At 41.6% G+C, this 18,836-nt stretch overlaps 1 protein-coding gene across 1 annotated transcript in view; it reads right to left on the bottom strand.

Annotated features, from left to right (window-relative positions):
- Positions 1-5,394: 5,394 nt before the first annotated feature.
- Positions 5,395-18,836, bottom strand: part of ZNF451 (zinc finger protein 451) — a 40,683-nt gene continuing 27,241 nt past the window's right edge. Inside the window, exons 13-15 of the mRNA XM_065632315.1 lie at positions 17,692-17,878; positions 8,326-8,400; positions 5,395-6,613 (exon numbers count right to left, since the gene is read on the bottom strand). Of these exons, the coding sequence (XP_065488387.1) occupies positions 6,561-6,613; positions 8,326-8,400; positions 17,692-17,878 (315 nt within the window). The 3' untranslated portion in view covers positions 5,395-6,560. The remainder of the gene's footprint in view (positions 6,614-8,325; positions 8,401-17,691; positions 17,879-18,836) is intronic.

Genomic DNA, 18,836 nt, shown 5'->3' with positions numbered 1-18,836 from the left:
CCGCGCCGGGACGCGGCCCCGCGGGCGCCGCCTCACGCAGCGCCGGGCGGCCCGGCCTGGCCCGGCCCGGCCGCCGCCCCCCAGCGCCCGCGGGCGGCTCGGCGCCGCCGGCGGAACAGGGCAGCGGCCCGGGCGGGCGGAATTCAGCAGCGAGCCGGGGGTAGGGGCCACACGAGGGGACTGAAGCCGCTCCGGGTCACCCTCCGCCGCGGCGGTGCCCGAGAGCGGGGCCCGGCCGCACGCACCCGGCGCCGGGCAGCGCCGCCGCGGCTCCCCCGGAGCCCTCAGCTGCCCCGGCCCCCTCCGTGACACAGGCAGCATGAGCAGAAGCTAAGGAGGAGAACGAGGCTTTCAGTCCCCATGAACCTCGTTTGAGATGGCAGCCGTTAGCATGAGGAATACCTTTCAAAACTGTGCTGTGGGGGTGCGTCATTGGTTTGCTTTTTCATTCAAGAAAGGAAGAAAAACGCCACCCACCCCCCCAACTGTTGTTTTTATATTAAGCTATCAAAAAAGTGAGCTACAAAGCTGAAACACCTGAAAATGCAGGAAAGTGGAAGAGGATAACAAAACGCTTTAAAAATCCAGAAGCCTGTTTGAGAGGAGAGAAAAGCTGGAGAACGCTAAACGACAGACAGTCCTTATTGTAAGCAGAACATCATTCCACAAAGCAGGATACTTGAGATACTGCCACTGCTGGCACATCTTTCCGATGCCAACTCTAAGAGCCCTCTGGCCACCTACAGAAGAGAAACTGTTCTACCAACTTTAATGTCCAAGATAATACAAAAAGGCTTATGAAAAATAATATTGTTCGATGTTCTCTTTCTATGTCAAAAGAAAAAAACATATCTATTTCACGGCAGCTAATGTAGTGGATCTACATCTGGTAATGACTTGTTCCGAGATGGTGTTTAACTTGACTGTACAAAGTGGTACCTTCACTCTCACAAGCGCCCACCGTACCGACTTAAATAACTGACAGAGAAACCTCTTGTGCTCCAGGTTCCTGCTGGGAGTGTTGGTTCCAGCAATTCAAGTCACACATAAGCTCTACATGCCACTACTGTGAGTATTTAAAAAGGAATTTGCCTATCCCGAAAGTCCAGGTTTGGGCAAATAGTGCTTGGCGCTAACAGACCAATTTTTGGCACTCTGCTAAGAGGGATTTTGTTGCACAGGGATACTGTTTTGTATGCCTATCCTGTTGTGATTCAAAATACCCATTTTCTCAGGCTTGTCCATTCAGAATGATATCATGTCCCAAGTGCTCTCATTAAATTAATTGCCTATATTTTCATTTTACATAGTTGGATAAGTAAGGCTTGTTGCCTGTGAGCTCATGGAAATAAGTTTATTTGAACAATTGTTCCATCCATCTCTCTATGGTCTTTGTAAAGATAATTAAAAACCGCTTCCCACCACAAATATCTGCAAACAGAAACCATTTGTAGCCATGACATGCAGTTTGCAGCCATTTGTGCCTAGGATCTTTCTGTTCTTCCCATGCCAATTTATCAAGTATCAGGTTGGCTTTAAAAAGAAGAAATCAAACTAGCTGAATGGTTTTGAACATTTTTTTTTCCTTGCACAGGGTTTTAAGCCACACAGGTAGCAGCTGCAACGAGACAGAGGCACAGAAGCACTGTAGTTGTTGTGTCCAAACATATATGTGACTTACCCTCTTTGACAACAAAATGGCATTTTGCCCTGAAAGTGAGAACAGCACAAACTATTAAACAAAAATACAGGTTAGAAGCAAAAATGGTCTTCTGGAACAAGCCTTGACATTGCTCCCTATGCAACCCAGGATATTTTCCCATTTAGAAACTTGGAAGGAGCATGAAAACTGTTTTTCCTGCTCTCCTGAGGTGTCCATTGCTCCCTTTGCGCTCTTTCCTGCTGAGGTACATACAGGGGCAGTTGTCACCACTTTTCCAGAATAACAGACATCTGGGAAGACAGGAGTCCATCTCTGGAGAAAGGGAAGTGGCTCACAGCTCAGTTGGGACAAGAAGTTTGAGGACTCAAAAGGTGAGAATTAGGTCCTTCAGGGCCACAAAGCAAAGGGAGGAGGAAGGGCCTTCATGTCTGAAAAAGATATTTCATCCTCCTCCTTGCATTCTGTGGTGAATAAGGGGTGATGGCCGAGTGAGGGATGCTGCCCAACGTGTGTCCCCCTCTTCTCCACAGCTGTGTTCACAGGGACTGCACAGCCCTGCTCTGGCTGTGGGCACCACAGAGAAGCACATGAGGAGAGGGTGGGTGTGCATCTCATGGTTTCTGCACTCCTGCCTCAGCAGTGAAGCCGCAGGCTCTCATTTTAAACTACAGCACTGTAAAAAGTGTGTGCCACTGCAAACACAGTAACATCCAGAGTCTAATTCACATGCACAAGGTCCCCTGAAATAGCAGAAACAGCAACTTCCCCAGGCCCTGGATGTCTGATGTAGCTGTAGAAGTCCCAGAGCCAAGGAGATGATCTATACCACAAGCACTACAAATTGTCATATTGCTAAACAGCACCTTAGTTCCAGCTTTGCCATATTCCAAACCCCAATACACACCTTGTCACATGCCCTAACGCTTATACATGAGCCGTCATGGAATAGGATCAAAGAGAAAGTCCACACCCAAGAAATGCCATGCTGGATTATTTCCCTCCCTTCAACTACAGGAAATCCATCCAAAGAACCTTCTTTAGGCACAGGTGTTATGGAAACACAAGCCATTCCCATACTTCGCAGAAGGACGCAACCATGGCTTGGGCCAGCCAACCACAGCCAGCTTGCAGTCTCCCTGACAGCATGACGAGCAGTAAAGATGGGCCAAGGCAAGTTTCGATCAAGTTTTCAATCCAAATACATACCTGCTTTCACAGTAGGCTGCCCCCTCACTCAGCACTGGCTGAACCTGTGCTACGGTGTCTTTGCTGCTATTGTTACCAACGATAATTACAGCTAGCCCTGGGTTTGCCTGGACACGTCGCAGTCTTTTTACTGTGTAGGCAAGCCCTGAGGTCCCAAGCCTGTCAGGAGTCTGAAGTCCTCTATCACAGCAGCAATCTGAAAGCTGGTATGACCATTTCGGGGCACGCAGCAGTTCGTTCTCATGGAGAGGAAAACTGCCTGGTAAATGAGCCAGTGAATTCTGTACAGCTGCAGATGTTCAGCCGATTGTCAAAGGAGCTCTGAGCAAAAAAACAAATGGAAGGACTCCTAAAAATTAAGATACTACAGTCAGTGAAAGTGAACTTGCACAGATCTACAAAGTGAACTTTACATTGAATTTCCAAGCACGCAGAGCTTTGCCATCTGAGTACACGCTTCTCATGTGCTTGCCACTTGTAAGTTTTCTAACTTGTTTACATCCACTTTTATAATAACTCGGGTCATATTATTTGATGTGGACTGTTACAACTGAGCTCTAAACCACTCGAATGCAGAATTCCTACAGGAAACCTAAGGAGGTTTAGAAGCAAAGAAATACGCGGATGCAGACTTTATTTTAAAGCTACTTAGCTGGAAAGAATTGCCAGAACGTCAGTATTTGTATTGATTTGTATTAATGTCAGCCAATTTCTCTAAATTAACTTTGAAACAATTCATCATCCATCTCCCTCACCTCCTTCCAATTTACAGCAGTCACTGTAAACATTGCTAGGACAGCACACACAGATGATAGAACACTTTCCTTTTAAGAAAGAAGATGGTGTAACTTCATACCTCTATAAACTTCACCATATTTGGTAAAGATTCAGTAAAGGTTTGCATTCTGTGACTGTTACAGGGACAGTAGTGGTCATTTCTGTATACCTTGAAGAGCCAAGGAAATGAACCCACCACCCAAGACCATATATAAAGCAAGTAACTTACAGTAAGCCAATCTCAAGTAAAAAAAAAAAAGTTTATATTATTAAACTACAGAAGCAATCAGGCAGGCATGGTATTTTAGTGCTCCAGTGACTTTCAGAATAGTTGCACTGACTTATTTGGCATCTCATCTCTGAATATGACCGCAAGGGGGGTTTTGTTTGATATGAAGGAATATGGCACACAGAGCACCAAAGAGGTAAGAGCCTTGTACCAATCTCAACTTGTCATGATTTCAGTTTTGTAAAAGTTACGCATGCACCATATGGAAATGAAAGCATTAACAAACAGCTGGTGGCAGCCAGGTGGAGACTAGACTTTTTCCTCATTAAAGATAAATCCAAAAAAGCAAACAGGATTACTTTAGACTAATGGTCAACTCCAACATCACCACAAAAGCAAAGTCTCTTAAAAAGGACTGGACAAATCACTTATAGAACAAAGGTAAAGGATGCTGGGCAAGCTTCTTTTAACAGGTGAGTTGTGCTTGTAAACACAGACAAACCTCTCAGCATATACAGGACTAACCTCAAAAATTACAGCCAGTTAAACAAGACTCCCCAGCCAGAAACATTAAATTCTGAAACACAGCCATTTACAAGACACCTTTTCCAGCTGAAGAAGAAGCTGCAATACCATGAGATGCTGCTAACAAGTCAGTACATGCAGTGTTTTAACAATCCAATTTTGTTTTCTGGAAACAAAAGTATCTCAAGCCTGTGATGGCAGAAAACTTTCCAAAGAAAAATTTCAAAGTTAACCTCGAAGAGATGAAAGAAATGAGGACAAATTTCAGAACATCAATAATTCTGGAGACTAATTTTAACATGAATAGAGACTAGAACTCCAGCTGTTCTATAAAAGCCACAGAAGCAGTGGTTGGGATTTGCTACTTATTTTGGTAAGCAGATGAGGAGGCCAACACAATGTGTTTAGTTACTGGGGCTCAAAGTATAGAGAATGTGTGCACACATGGCCCCTTTTTTTAATGCAATTGACTGGCCCATCAGGTACAAAAAAAACTGTACATTTATGACAGAACTGAAATATTATGAGAAATAAAGCACATGATCAAAATCTAACATAGCAGACCCTGGAGATGACCATCTACACAGGTTTTAAACACTCGTTGAGCTAAGCAAAGAACTTTCTCAAGTTGAAAGGAATTTGCAACTTTATGATCTGCACTGAGAAAAAACAAAACAGAAAACCAAACAAAAACAAAACCCCCCCACCAAAAAACAAAACAAAACAAACCCCAAACAAAAAACCCCCAAACAAACAAAAAAAACCCCAAACAAACAAACAAAAACCCAACAAAACAACCACCAAAACCCAAACAAACAGAATCATGACTGGAAATAAACCAGTGCCAGTTTTCCAGCTTTTCCAACCATGATGACACACAGCTATAGTTATTCTGACTCCCTGGAATCCAGAGTGAGAAAAATGTAGCCTTCCCCTTGTCTTACTCTCCACAAAAAGTATTTGCTTGCATAACAAATATTTAGAATTACAGCAGTTATAAGCAAACTCACAGGCTAATGAGTAATAATAAAATATCAAGCTGGCATTTTATTACATCGAGATTTGTTACTTACTGACAGCAGTATATACTGAAGTATAATAGGCTGGTAAAGCTGGACAGCTTGCATAGCTAGTTTTAAATGAAGGAACTGAAAAAGGTGGCAGAGATAGCAATTTTAAACACAGAAATTGTACATCTTAAAATAAGAACAGTACAAAAATAATTAACACATTTACATTAATTTATCCAAGGCTACCTCTTCATGAACACAAGGGAGCAAAGACAATAGTATGTAGGAATAATACAGCTTAAATTCTCTCACATCTATCCAAAACAGGAACTAGAAAGTTTTAGCTTCTGTTCCCTTAAAAACTTGTTTCAGCCTCAGATCAGGGTGAGGAACCCAACCCATCAAACTTTAAGCCATCAAACCCAACACTCTACCGTGCTACTGTTGAAAAAACATATGCGTTTATAAAAATAAAGCTAACAAACTAACTGTACAGCCTGTGGTTCTGATTCTGACATCTGTAACAAACAAGACACTGACAAAATTACATTCTATGAGGCGAGACTGGCCACAGGCAAGTTAGGCCATACGTTCAATTTATAAACCTGGGATCTAAGCTTCTCTTTATAACAGCATTAGGTAGGCAAATCTGAGATAATTGGAGTTTATTACTTTATCTGTTGCAAAGACCACATGAAAAAAGTAAATAAAGGCAAAGACATTTTGTGACAGAAAAATACAAGAATACAAGAACAAAAAAAACCCCACAAAAACCCCACCCACACAAAAAAACCCCCACAAACAAACCCAAAACAACAACTGAAAACTCCAAAATACCTAGTAAGACCAGCCTACTAATTAGGCAACAATTTATACAGCTAGACTGGAGAGACTTAGTCATCACCCGCTAGAAACAGAATATACAAAGGCTTAAAAATTTATTTTTATAATATACAACATATTGCAGAGGATATCCATAAACTGTTCATCAGCGTGAGAGAGGACAGGACATTAGGTTATTAATCTAACAATTCAAGATACAGAGGTGTTTTTGAAGTGGTATTTCTGAACCTTTGTAAATAGATGAACAAGCTTCCATTTTTGTGAGCAGCTCTGATGACATGGTGTTAGTGTACTGAAGTATCTTCATTTACATTTCCTCAAGGCTTCTCTTGATAGCTTCTTCCAATTCTGCATCTTGCTCTGTATAAATACAAAACCCCTATTATAATCTCAAACTATGGTTGGTAACTAGTCATAAACACAACTATATTCACATTACTACATAAAGCGACAAATTACTTCTGTGGGCCATGTCAGTAGACTGCAAAAAAAGGTGGAGAAACAGAATGAAAGTATTTTCCCTCCTTCCATCTTATGCTGTCTTTTCAACACTTCAGAAATATAGGAACAATCCCTACGACCTTCCACCATATTAACTAGGGGCAGCCCAATGATTAGTTTAAAAGTATAATGCATAACACTACCAAGATTAGAACCGATATGTATGCACCAAGAAAAACAATGAATGTATTACAAGAAAGAATACAGACACATAAAACAAGCAGAGAGGTTTCAGTATTTTCATTCCAGTTCCTTATCAATAGATATTCCTGTATGTACATTCTGACTTGGCACCACTGTCATCACTCTTACCAGGAAAGCCGGAGAGAAGTAGAGAAGTCACATCAACAGGAAAATCAGTCTAGATCAGGGCTGTAACATTTTTGCTGGTGCGGAAGAAGACTATGCTGCACTCATCTGACTTGTTAACAACCTTTCTTAAACACCTTTTGTAGTACTCAAAAAGAAACTCTGTTTCTGCATTACATTTAGGTTGTTGCGGGCACTGTTTGGTGTTAGTGAATTAAATATCATAAGTTAGACAAGGCTTATATGTACAGTAAATATTAATACCAAGGATATTGTTGGAAAAAATAAAGCAGCTTTTAGAAAAATTGCCATCCTTGAATTATGCATCTTCTGCTTTAGGAGGACACAAGGACATCCTATATATATGAACTCCTTGCAACTACTGAAGCAGCTTTTTCTGCCTCCTACACTTGCTTTTTTTTTTTGCCTCTCGTATGCACTAAATGCCACTGCTGCCCCTGACGGCAACACCCAGTGCCAGGGGGAGCCGAGCACAGCACACTCTCAGGACTGCAGATTAATATGTTGGGCATTTAATAACAATATTTAGTAACAGTTGTTAAATGTATAACTGAATAAATTCTGGGAATATAAGATTCAGTTACCAGTTTTATCACTGACCTTGTACAAATAATTTGATTTTTTTTTTTTTTAGTTTGTTTGATTTCTATCAGGTGGAAGGGCAGAGTCCAGCCTTTAAACAATAAATTCATTTCAAAGTGCACTGTTGTCTGTCACAAAAAACTAGTGACTACATTGTATGAACACCACCACTACGCACAACAACAAAAGGATGAAAACAATTTCAAATAAGGTAAGATATGATGTGAGCAGACAGTTGTACTGCTGATTCAAACTTGCACATACATCTACAGCTCTTTTAGGAGACCAGAGTGCTTTGCTGAGAAAGAATACCTGATTTTGAACTTTTGTTCAGAAGTTCAGCTATTTAGTAGGTATTCTGTTCCAAGTCAATACAGTCATATTAAAGCGGTACAAAGTGAGCTCAGTCAAGTCTTTAATTGCATAATACCCTGTGCTGCACTAATGACACCGATTTTGTGTCTGCTGACATACTTTTGAGGTTAGGAAATTATTTTTTATTTATAACTCACAGTGTTCTTAACTATTAAAGATTGTCCAGCATAATTTGTGGAGTATTCCTAAGAGGTCACTTGCCACAAAACTGATTTCAAGTTTAACTTCTGTATCTTCCATAATTAATAGCACTCCTGAACAGAGAGAAGTGAAAATTAACAGACCTTCCTGTTTCTTTGCTTCTTCTAAGCTCCTCTTCATTGTTAGTTTGATCTCTTCATCCTCTTCACTATCTGAACCTTAAATGCACAAATGAAACAGAAATTACACGTTGCTTCTAATAAAAAAAAAGTTAACAGTCCCCTCTTGCATTTCTCTTACTGTAACAACATTGTAGGCTGGATTTGAAGAAATACACTTGTTATGATCTGAAAAATCGAGATAAAAAATACATTATATTAGTAGTTTAAGACACTAACTCAAGAGATAAGAGTTATTTTTCAGCTACCTTTCTCCCCAAAATCTAGAGGCAGACTGCTTCAATTATTTTAAAGCAGTAACAAGAAATAACAGGGGCAGAAGCTACTATCTACTGCATTTGCTTTTTTGTAATATTCAGTTATTACAAAAAGACATTACGCACTTTCTACAAAATATTTCAAGGATTTAATTACGGGAAGAAGTGCTACAGCGTGTCTCTGCCTACACATGATCTTAGCTGTACTTTGTTGCCTGAATACTCCCTGTGACCAGTGGAGTGCTATAACTCAACTGAGCAGCGCAATTCAGCAGATGTTGTTCAGCTCTCACAGAGGAAAACAGTTGATGCACTTAGTTTAATCTGCTAACCCATCACAGCCAAGCCCAGCTAAAACTCCCCCAACCCTTCCCTTGCTAAATAATGCTCTTCATGAGGCTGGTTTCCAGCTCCAGAACGACAGCTCTGTTTTGAAGTGTCTAGTAGAGACTGGTGTACCTAAGGGGGTTTTTTGTTTTTCATTTGTTTTAAAGAAAGTCTCAGTAAACTATAGGTTAAAAAAATAAGTCAAGGAGTCACATGATGTATTTGTTCTCCTGCTACAGGCTGTTGCTATTTTGGGAGATGGTCTCTGTAATGAGGCCTTGTAGTATTCACAATCAACTAGGTCACCTACGGTCACATCAACAGAAGCACTTCCCTCAAAGTCATCACATTTATTAGTACTTCAATATATTTCTGATTATGTTTACTGGCAAAGAACATTCCGATATGGGCATCTAGTTTACTGACTGTGTGACTTCTGGCATTTTGAATGACCCAAGTTAGTACTTCAACGTGACACGTACACTTTCTAAAATTTATTTTCAAGTCTCTGACACATATACCTCGTTTGCTGACTTTCCCAATTCCAGGAATATGAACTCCAACAGCTGGTATCAAACAGAGATCGGGAGCCCACAAAGATGCCAGAAATAGCTGGATATACACTGTAGTTAAAGTGGTCTTTCTCCAGTCACTTGGCAAACTGACTGTGAATTCTTTTTGGAGCTGCCTACTATCTCTGGGCAGAAGAGATACTATTTTTTTACATCATCTTCCAAAGCAAATAAAGCAAAAGAAAGAAAAATCCACACAACCCATAAAAATATCACTACAGTCACTTATGAAAGGAATGCAGAAGTGCAAAGAAAAGGCTTTGCACAAGTGGCTTCTGCCCTATTAACCATCCTTTTAATAAGTCTCCCAGCCTAGAAGACATCTCAGACTCAGGTGTAATGGTTGAAACAATCACTCCCTTAGTCGTTTCTTGGCATAAGTATAATGGAAGAACTGAGTTCTTGTGAGCAGTAAGGCACAGTACAAAAGAGTCACTGGTTTGCTACCATTTCAAATAAAAGTGCATTAAGAGCACTTTTCTGAAGGGTGGGGGGGATGGGTATGCAACTTGACTGAAGATGCTGGCAAAGGGGCAAGGCAATACCCCTCTGATTGTCGTCATCTTGCATGGATGGTTAAACAGCAGAGGACAGGAGTAGCCAGAAATCCAGGAGTTTCTTTCAGATATTGTCTAAAGCCACCAACTTTCCTGGAACTGGTTACAGAGTCAGTTAGCATTGACTACAGAAGCAGCCATGATGGCAACCCTCTGACACACCATCAGAGGACAGCACTGTCCTGCTTTCTCCTGGCTTCTCCCACCCACGCAATGGCCCGACCTGACACTCACTTCTCAGAATACAGCAGATCAGCAGCTAAGCTGACTTTACTGTTAATGACGATGGTTATGAATGCTAAAACAGGATTGCTAGGCAGAATTATTATTTTAGTTCATTAAGAAAGCTTAGGATTCATCTTATGTATTAATGCAGGCCTCATCTTGTCAAAATATTTTGCTAGTCACACCACCTTAATTACACCACTGTAATAACACGGGGTACCCACTCATATTGGAACAGATGCATATGCAAACTGACATGCAAAACAATTTAAACTTTTTTTTTTCCCCAAACAAGCTGCCTGCCCCATGATTTGTCACTGCACCTGATATGCAATAACTAAATATTCCTGATAGTTGTAACATCACAGCGAACAGGTTTGCTTAAAGCATAGTTTAAGACAAGACCATTCCAGTGCCAGGAAGTATGAAATTTGAAAACCATTAGTACTGATGATCTTCTGTTAGTTTGAGGGGAAAAAAAAAATTAGCGCAGTCAGATGTGGTTATGAAGCATGTTAAAAGTCTTATGAGCTACATTCCACCTTCACTAGTCATTATTTTCAAGACTTCTCTCCCCTCTACCCAACTGTATTAATGCACATTCAACTTCCCATGAAGGCCATTACTGGATTCTCCGAAATGTGTGAGTTGGTGAAAGTTAACTTATTAAGAGGCTAACAAAGAGCCAAATCTTATTTAGGAGCTTTTCACGCAAAGGCTTGTCAGTATCTCAAATTATACTAAGACTTTCCTTATCCAAAACCAAAACCATGGTTATGCTTGTGCTCAGTGTTCTCCCCTGCCCCCACACTCCCCAACTCTACACAAAGTCTAAAGGCACAAAAGCACTAGAGACGAGAATTTTAAGGTGTTCTGATATGGCTCTATGGGAATCAGGAGTAAGACTGTAAGAGTCAGAAGAACAGCCATCTTTCCTAGGCAGAAATGCTCCAACAAATAAGTGGGGGGGGACACAGGAATTCAGCTTCCTTTAGGGGCTAAACAGCACAAACTATTAGTGTGGATCTCATCATTTATAAACCAAAGAGAACGAAAGGCCAACTGATTGAACAGATGCATTTTCAAGTCAGAAGACATCAGGCTGCTGTTCCACACGGGGACAGGTCACAGCCCTCGATCTGATGTTGCTTGTAGCACGGCTGTACCCTGTGAGTGAACTCTGCTCTAAAGGAGATCCTGGATCCCAGTTAACAATCTGCTCTATACAAATATCACAGAATGGCTGAGGTTGGAAAGGACCTCTGGAGGTCATTTTGTCCAGCCCCTCTGCTCCAGCAGGATCACCTAGAACTGGCTGCCCAGGACTATGTCCAGACAGCTTTTGAATATTACCGGGGAGCTCAGAACTTTAGATAGAGGGAAGGATTACCTCCCTCAAACTGCTGGCAACAGTTCTCCTAATGCAGCCCAGGGTACAGTTGGCCACCTTAGCCATTAGAGTACACTGCTGGCTTGTGGTCAACTTGGTGTCTGCCAGGATCCCCAGGGCCTTTTCTGCAAAGCTGTTTTCCAGCTGGTTGACCCCTGGTCAGCATCTATCAGTGCCCTGGGTTGTTCCTCCCCAGATGCAGGACTGTACACTTCTCTTTGCTGAACTTCATGAGGTTCCAGTCAGCCCATTTCTCCCCGTCAAGGTTCCTCTGGATGGCAGCACAACTCTCTGGTGTCTCAGCTGCCACTCCCAGTTTTGTGTCATCAGCAAACCTGCAGAGGGTACACTCTGCCCCACCACAGAGGTCATTAATGAAGACATTAAACTGGACCAGACCCAGTACTGACCCCTGGGCTACACAGCTGGTTACTGGCCTCCAGCTGGACTTCATGCCACTTATAACCATGTTCCAGGTTTGGCCATTCAGCCAGTTTTCAATCCACCTCACGGCTTGCTCATCCAGCCCACACTTCATCAGCATATACTCTTGGTATTGCTGGTATCTTCGCATGATGAGTAAATGAGCGTGTTTAATTTGGAGAAATCAGGCACGTCCTGTCTCTCTTGTTAAAATACTTAGCACATTCTGTAGCTCCCAACTCCTTTGGGGTCGGAGGAAAAGCAACTGCTCGGTTTCTCAGCCAAGAGATCTTAAGATATGGCCTCTTCTCTAGTACATTTTGTTAAATAAACAACAGCTAAGAAACTATGACCGTACCTATTCTCTCAAATAAATCCTATTGCTCACTATCATCCTTATGTAGTGCCAAATTCCTGCTGAAAGAACAACAATAACAACAAAAAAAAACAACAGGAAAGGAAATTCTGGATGAATATTGAGCTCAGAGACCAGAAAGATTAACCCTATAGATGGGAGGCATTATAGCGATTTATTGACGTTTCATGAGTCTCTTATAGAAACCTATTCTGGGAAGAGACTGCTAAACTTCCATAGAATGCAAGCGCCACCCACTGTCCTGACATCAAAGCGCCACAGCTTGAATTTGGATTAGCTGCCTACATGGTTCAGCATTATCCCCCCTATACCTGATCCTCTTCTCTTGCAACCTCCCTAGTTACCACCATCCCCATAATAATTTCCATGAAATTCACCAGTTCATCTGTCTCACCAGAGACTCAATTTCCCTTTCCCAGTCTTAGTCCCCCCGACTTGCTGCACAACTTCTTAACACACCTCCCGACCACTTCACACATTGTGCAGTCTCACACCCTGGCTCCACTTCTCTCTCCTACAATGCTCGTGCTTTTAGTCTTTTCAGTAACTCCCAATCTCATCTGCCTCTTTCCCATCCCACTGTATGGCAACATTAATATCACACTTAACTCTCCAGCCACTGACCCTTTTCCTTTTACAGTTGATGGCTGAAGTTAAGTGCTACCCCTTAAGAATACCACTGAAGTTACCTCATTCAGGACCCTCGTAACTACTTAGCCAAAAACTTAAGATCAGTACCCTATCCTTACCTTCATTAGCAATCACATTCAGTATGTTTGATCATGCTGCCTTTAAAATACTGTTCCTTGGCTTCCAGGATCCTTTCCTTTATTCCTTCTTTAATATGTCCCTGGAGGATTCTCCCAACATACTCCTCTCTAACACTTACTGCTCTAATCTCTATTTCTTCACTAAGGTAAAATCATCTGTAAATACAAGTACAGCTGCTCCCTGCTGAGGGTTCACAAATGCACAAGACCTCTCTTCCTCCCTGCAAACTAAAGCTTCGCTCTATGTATCTCTCCCTATAGCTGCTCATTTGTCTGTTCATTCAAGTGTAGCATGACTAAAAATGAAGCTCTCAATCCCTCATCATCTTCCAATTGCATTTTTTGGAAACTGCCGCAAATACCATGAGGTCACTCAGATTTTCATTTAACCTTCATGTTAGAAACCCCTCTAAAATTCACAACCAGATTAAACTAAACCTTGAGGATTTCTTTTTGTATGGACTGAGTGATGAGGTCTTCCCAGTTCATCCACTCAGCTACGATTCTTGTTCAGACTCATTATCTTAGGTCTTAATACATTACTTTCTCCCTGGGGCATATATGTATATTCAGAGATGCACAAGAGATACCATTGACATACCAAAGCCAATAATAACTTCCTGTTGTAGCTAAACACAAGGCTACAACTTAAGAGTGACTTTCTTATCACTCCCTACTGCAACAGGCTATGGCCACTGTAGTAACAACATAAAGAAATAGGTTCTCACTAGAGCGACTATCATTCACTCATGGTGCATCACACTGCAGATGCTCATGCCCTTCACATTCAGCCTTTGGATGGCAGGGGCTGGAGGCTGTGACCCACCTTCTGACATCTGGGGTCTGTGTTAACTGAAGGCTTGGAAAAAGCAGAGACCTGGGTCAGATGTGGTATTCATATTGGACCTCAACACCCACAACAACTTGACTACTGGCAAGGCAAGCAATTATTCTCAATCTCTTCTGCAAATTAATTCTTAACTCCTCCTGAATTCTTTTGTTGGCTGTATGTAAACCAAAAGTTTTTTTGGATAGCGGGAGCTAGGAAGCTTAGCAGCATTCATCAAAATGAACCAAACTCCTGCTCTTCCAAATATAAACGCTCATAGAAACTGCATCCAATAGTATTTAAAGACTTCAGGCAATAGTAGCAGACTGAAGATGCAGGCTGACAACTTTACTTGGGTACAGTGGAAATGAACCTAATAGGTCATTGACCATTGATTTTGACAGAATCATAAGACAGCCTGGCTCTTTAAAAGAAATATTCCAAAAATCTTGGTCCTCTTATTGTTAAAAAAAGCTTAGTCAATAAAGGATCTCATTTGAATATGACTGTGATAAATACAGTTAAGCCAAAGCCATCAACTTACCCCCCCAAAAAATCACTTTTGTCAACCAAGAAGTTGTGGCCTTCTTGTCAGTGTCAAGATGGGTCTGAGGACCCCTAACCTACCATCAGCTTTGCCGTCAACACTGTCCAGCACTCATTAAGAGTATAAGCTGTAGCAGTACTGTCATGACTAGGTATCTAGTGTCAAGACATAGACAAGGGAATAATGGTTTTCCGCATGCTACAAACTTTTCTTTGCAAAGGAACGACAGAGGGAGACACTGGAAACTCTTCTACCTTTCTCAAACCACTTAACTAATATGCATGAATCTTCAGTACAAAAGAAAACACCCACACTCTTCTGTATTTATGAACCTAGGTTTAGCAGCAGCAAATAAAAGAGTAAACGCCTTGCCTACTCTTGTCATATTCCAAAGGAAATTCATGCATCCAGTACAGCCGATGGTCTCCCAATATCACATAGAGTTGATATCCTATTGCAACACATGCATGTACTTTTATTTATTTAAAATGAATGAATGTACCACAGTTCCCACAGCAGTTCTGCTGACATGGTAAAATAGTTCACAAGATGCAACTGTCAGAGGCTGCCACAATCCAAACACAATTCAGCTGCTCACAAGCTAATGACAACTCTGTGAAGGTGATTCAAGGAAATAGCTTTTGCATTTCAAAGCTCATCCAATACCAACAACTGTTGTGTATTTTTCAACACGATTCTCTGTGGTACCTGTTTCTCACTTATTTCTCCCTCCAGGACAACAGACATAGCCTTGAGAAAGTCACAAAGCAAGCAATTCTTGTTTAGAGTTCCTTATATTCAGCTGCATTTCTGTAAGAGGACAACAGGTTATACTAGCGTATGATACATTGCATGACTTCGCATCTCAGCCCTCTGATACTGCTCTTGCCACACTAAGATTTGCAAATGTTGCTGATGCTCCTGGGCCACATAGTGAAGTGTGTATTACACAGTGGCTTTATCTTTTCGAAAAAAACTTCATAGACTCTTCGTAACAACATCATTCCACTACACAGTGAACACAGGTGTATTATCAATTATTTGCTAATGTCCTGTTTTAATCCAGGAACAGGAGACAAAGGCAGCTCTCGCTATCTGGGTCCACACCTGCTGACACTGATCAGAGAAGGGGACCCAGGAGGACTCAAGATAATTCTGTTCCTTACTTATCTGCCAGGGACAGCTAAAGGACTCATGCACAATTCCATCACTTTCCTGCTCAACGTTGCCTTTTTTTTTTTTTTTTTTTTAAGATAGCAACCACATGCATAATTAAAGTAGGATGCACAAGGATCAGCCAGCCAGCAAGTGAAGGTGTAGGGCCCATCGCCCTAACAGTAAATTAAATATTCATGTAGTAAAGGACATCGAACGAAGGTTTAAATTAAGAAACTTCTGAAAGCAAAACCAATATAAAAAAAATACTGGAGTATAATGTATACACAAAAAAGAGTTAAATTGAAGCCATCACCTCTGAGCCAGTATACCCCAGCGAATAAAGCTATACTAGCAAAACTAGGCAGGCAAGGAGCTGAAGTACACTTACGTAGCAGAACAGTCACTCCCCTCTCCTCGCCATCTCATATCGTTAAGTTGCACAAACAACTGTACAAGAAAGGAAGCCCCTACAGCTACATTGACTTAAACTGACTGCTTGCAAGTTACAGCTCTCTTCCAGCTCTTCCTCCCAAAGATATGCAAAGATCCTGAAGCAAAAAGAGCCTCCCACATTAATATATCCTTACAGCCATAATTACATTAGGAGTGGTCTTTCAATCTAGGAATTTCAATATGCTCTACAAAGAAAACATTCATAGCAAGAATGCCATGATTCAATGTGTAGCTTTACAGGTAACTGGAGAAATGTCATCTTACTCCTTGTGCAAAATGAACTGCACTAGTGAAAGTGACAGTTCTGTAATTAACTTCACCAAGAAATTTTACTGCTATGGATGCTTCTGGCTGGGAATCACATCTCCATAATCCAGCTGAAAAATATCTGGGGTGGCCAGAAAATTCTGTAAGCACCTTTTCTGTATCAGAAGCACATAAATCAATTCCGGCTAACCACAGATCATTTTTTTCAGGAAACCATTTAATTATTCTGTCTTTCTTTTTCCTTTTAATTAATCGATGCCAATTCACCATTCAGTGCTAGCACTCTGCTTCAATCTTCCTGGTAGAACAGCAGTGCCGTGTGACAGCAGCGCCATGTGACAGCTCTCATACACCTGCATCAAGACTAGCGGTGTTTAGGACTAATTCGGAAGCAACTTTCTGTAATATGCACTGAATTTACAAGCCCCTAAAACCACAAGAAGCAGCCAGGCAATGCAATAACATGTCTAGAAAGAAATGTCAGGTCTTCTAGGAAAACTTTTCTTCATGGTATTTTTAAAATACTGAGAAGTATTAAAACTCAGCTCTGCTATCCTTTGCACAAAAATGAGCTGGCTCAAACCTTTTGGATTACCCTATATAAAAAGTGTTATCGTTTCAGTGTGCCATTAATTAGTATATGGCATTCTAGACAACTTAAAAGCTTTCATCAACATTTTTCCTCCAAATGGATGTGGGAGCCATGTGCCAGTGAAGACATTCATCTAGTGACTGGAAGTAACCAGGAGAACAATCAGAGTTAAAACACAGAGGCATTTTGGGAAATAATGATGCTTCAGCAGGTTCATGTTTGTTTCAGACCCAGAACAAATCAAGCAAAGCAGATTTAAATACAAATTGACAAATATGCACACAAGAATGCTTTAAACAGGTTCTCTTTAACTAGAAAGGAGCTTTCAGACCAAAACAACAGTTTTCCTCCTGCTATAATAAAGAAAACGGGGAGGACAGAGTTTGTTATGCCCAATAAAAATGCTTAATTAAGTCTGGTTTCAAAGTTTCCCCCAGGCAAATTGATTTTCTGATCTGTATTTCATTGAAATACCACTACAATACAAGCATCATCAAGCAACAGCTTGTGTTACCAGCACAAGCATACTTTTATTGGAAAGAGCTATTGGTTGACGGGAAAGATTGCGTTTAATGTTTACTTTCTACCTTTTGTGGTATCTGAAATGCTGTTTAGCAAGGCACACATCATGTCTCCATCAATTTGGTGAGGATTTAGGATGCAAGCTGACCGCTGGGTCATCTTAAATTGATTTTCCAGTTCCAGGAAGCTTTTGTCTCCAGATAGTATAGTGAAAGGAATTTGCTTGGGCAGGTGCTCATCCAGACGACCAGCCTGTACGGAAGCAAATGACAAGTGTTGACCTGAGATCATGTTTTTATCTCGTGGGGTTTGCCTAGCTTTTTGTAAGACAGGTCTCCGTAAGAGAGCCTTCTGCAGCAACTTACCTCCACTTTTATGGTCCAATGCACTTTACACCACTATGAAAGGTATTATTTCAACAGTTTGATGCTGCATTTATTCTATACATATGATAACAGATGTACAAAACGGCTACCAGAACAGTATAGATGGAGTATGGAACAAATTCATAAAAAGCAGCATTTCAGCATTCATAAAGCAGCATTTCAGCATTCATAAAAAGCAGCAGAGTACTGTCCAGGTGCGGTTGAGGAGCGAGTTGAGAGTCTGTGGGTGAGAATTAAGGGGCAGGCTGGCAGGGGTGACACTATTGTGGGAGTCTATTACAGGCCACCAGATCAGGGTGAGGAAGTTGATGAGGCCTTCTATGGGCAGCTGAGCGTGGCCTCACAGTCACAGGCTCTGGTTGTTATGGGGGATTTTAACTACCCTGATGTTTGCTGGAAGGACTACTCAGCCAGCCAGCCTCAGTCTAGGAGGTTCCTCCAGTGCATTGACGATAACTTTCTCATGCAAATGGTGGAGGAGCCGACTAGAAGAGGTGCGCTGCTGGATCTCGTCCTCGCTAACAAGGAGGGTCTGGTCGAAGCAGTAAAGGTGGGGGGCTGCCTTGGTTGCAGTGACCATGAGATGGTGGAGTTCAGAATCTCCTGTGGTGGGAGCAGAATACCGAGCAGAATTGCAACCCTGGACTTCAGCAGGGCCGACTTTGGCCTTTTCAAACAGTTGCTGGAGGGAATCCCGTGGGCAAGGCTGCTTGAAGGTAAAGGCGCCCAAGATAGTTGGTTAACTTTCAGGGACTGCTTCTACCAAGCTCAAGATCAGTGCATCCCGACGCGCAGGAAGTCAAGGAAGGGAGCCAGGAGACCTG

This window comes from Caloenas nicobarica, chromosome 3 (genome assembly GCF_036013445.1).
Source record: "Caloenas nicobarica isolate bCalNic1 chromosome 3, bCalNic1.hap1, whole genome shotgun sequence".
Classification (NCBI taxonomy): Eukaryota; Metazoa; Chordata; class Aves; order Columbiformes; family Columbidae; genus Caloenas; species Caloenas nicobarica.
Note: the sequence above shows the minus strand (reverse complement) of the source record. Positions and strands in the feature narration are given on the sequence as shown.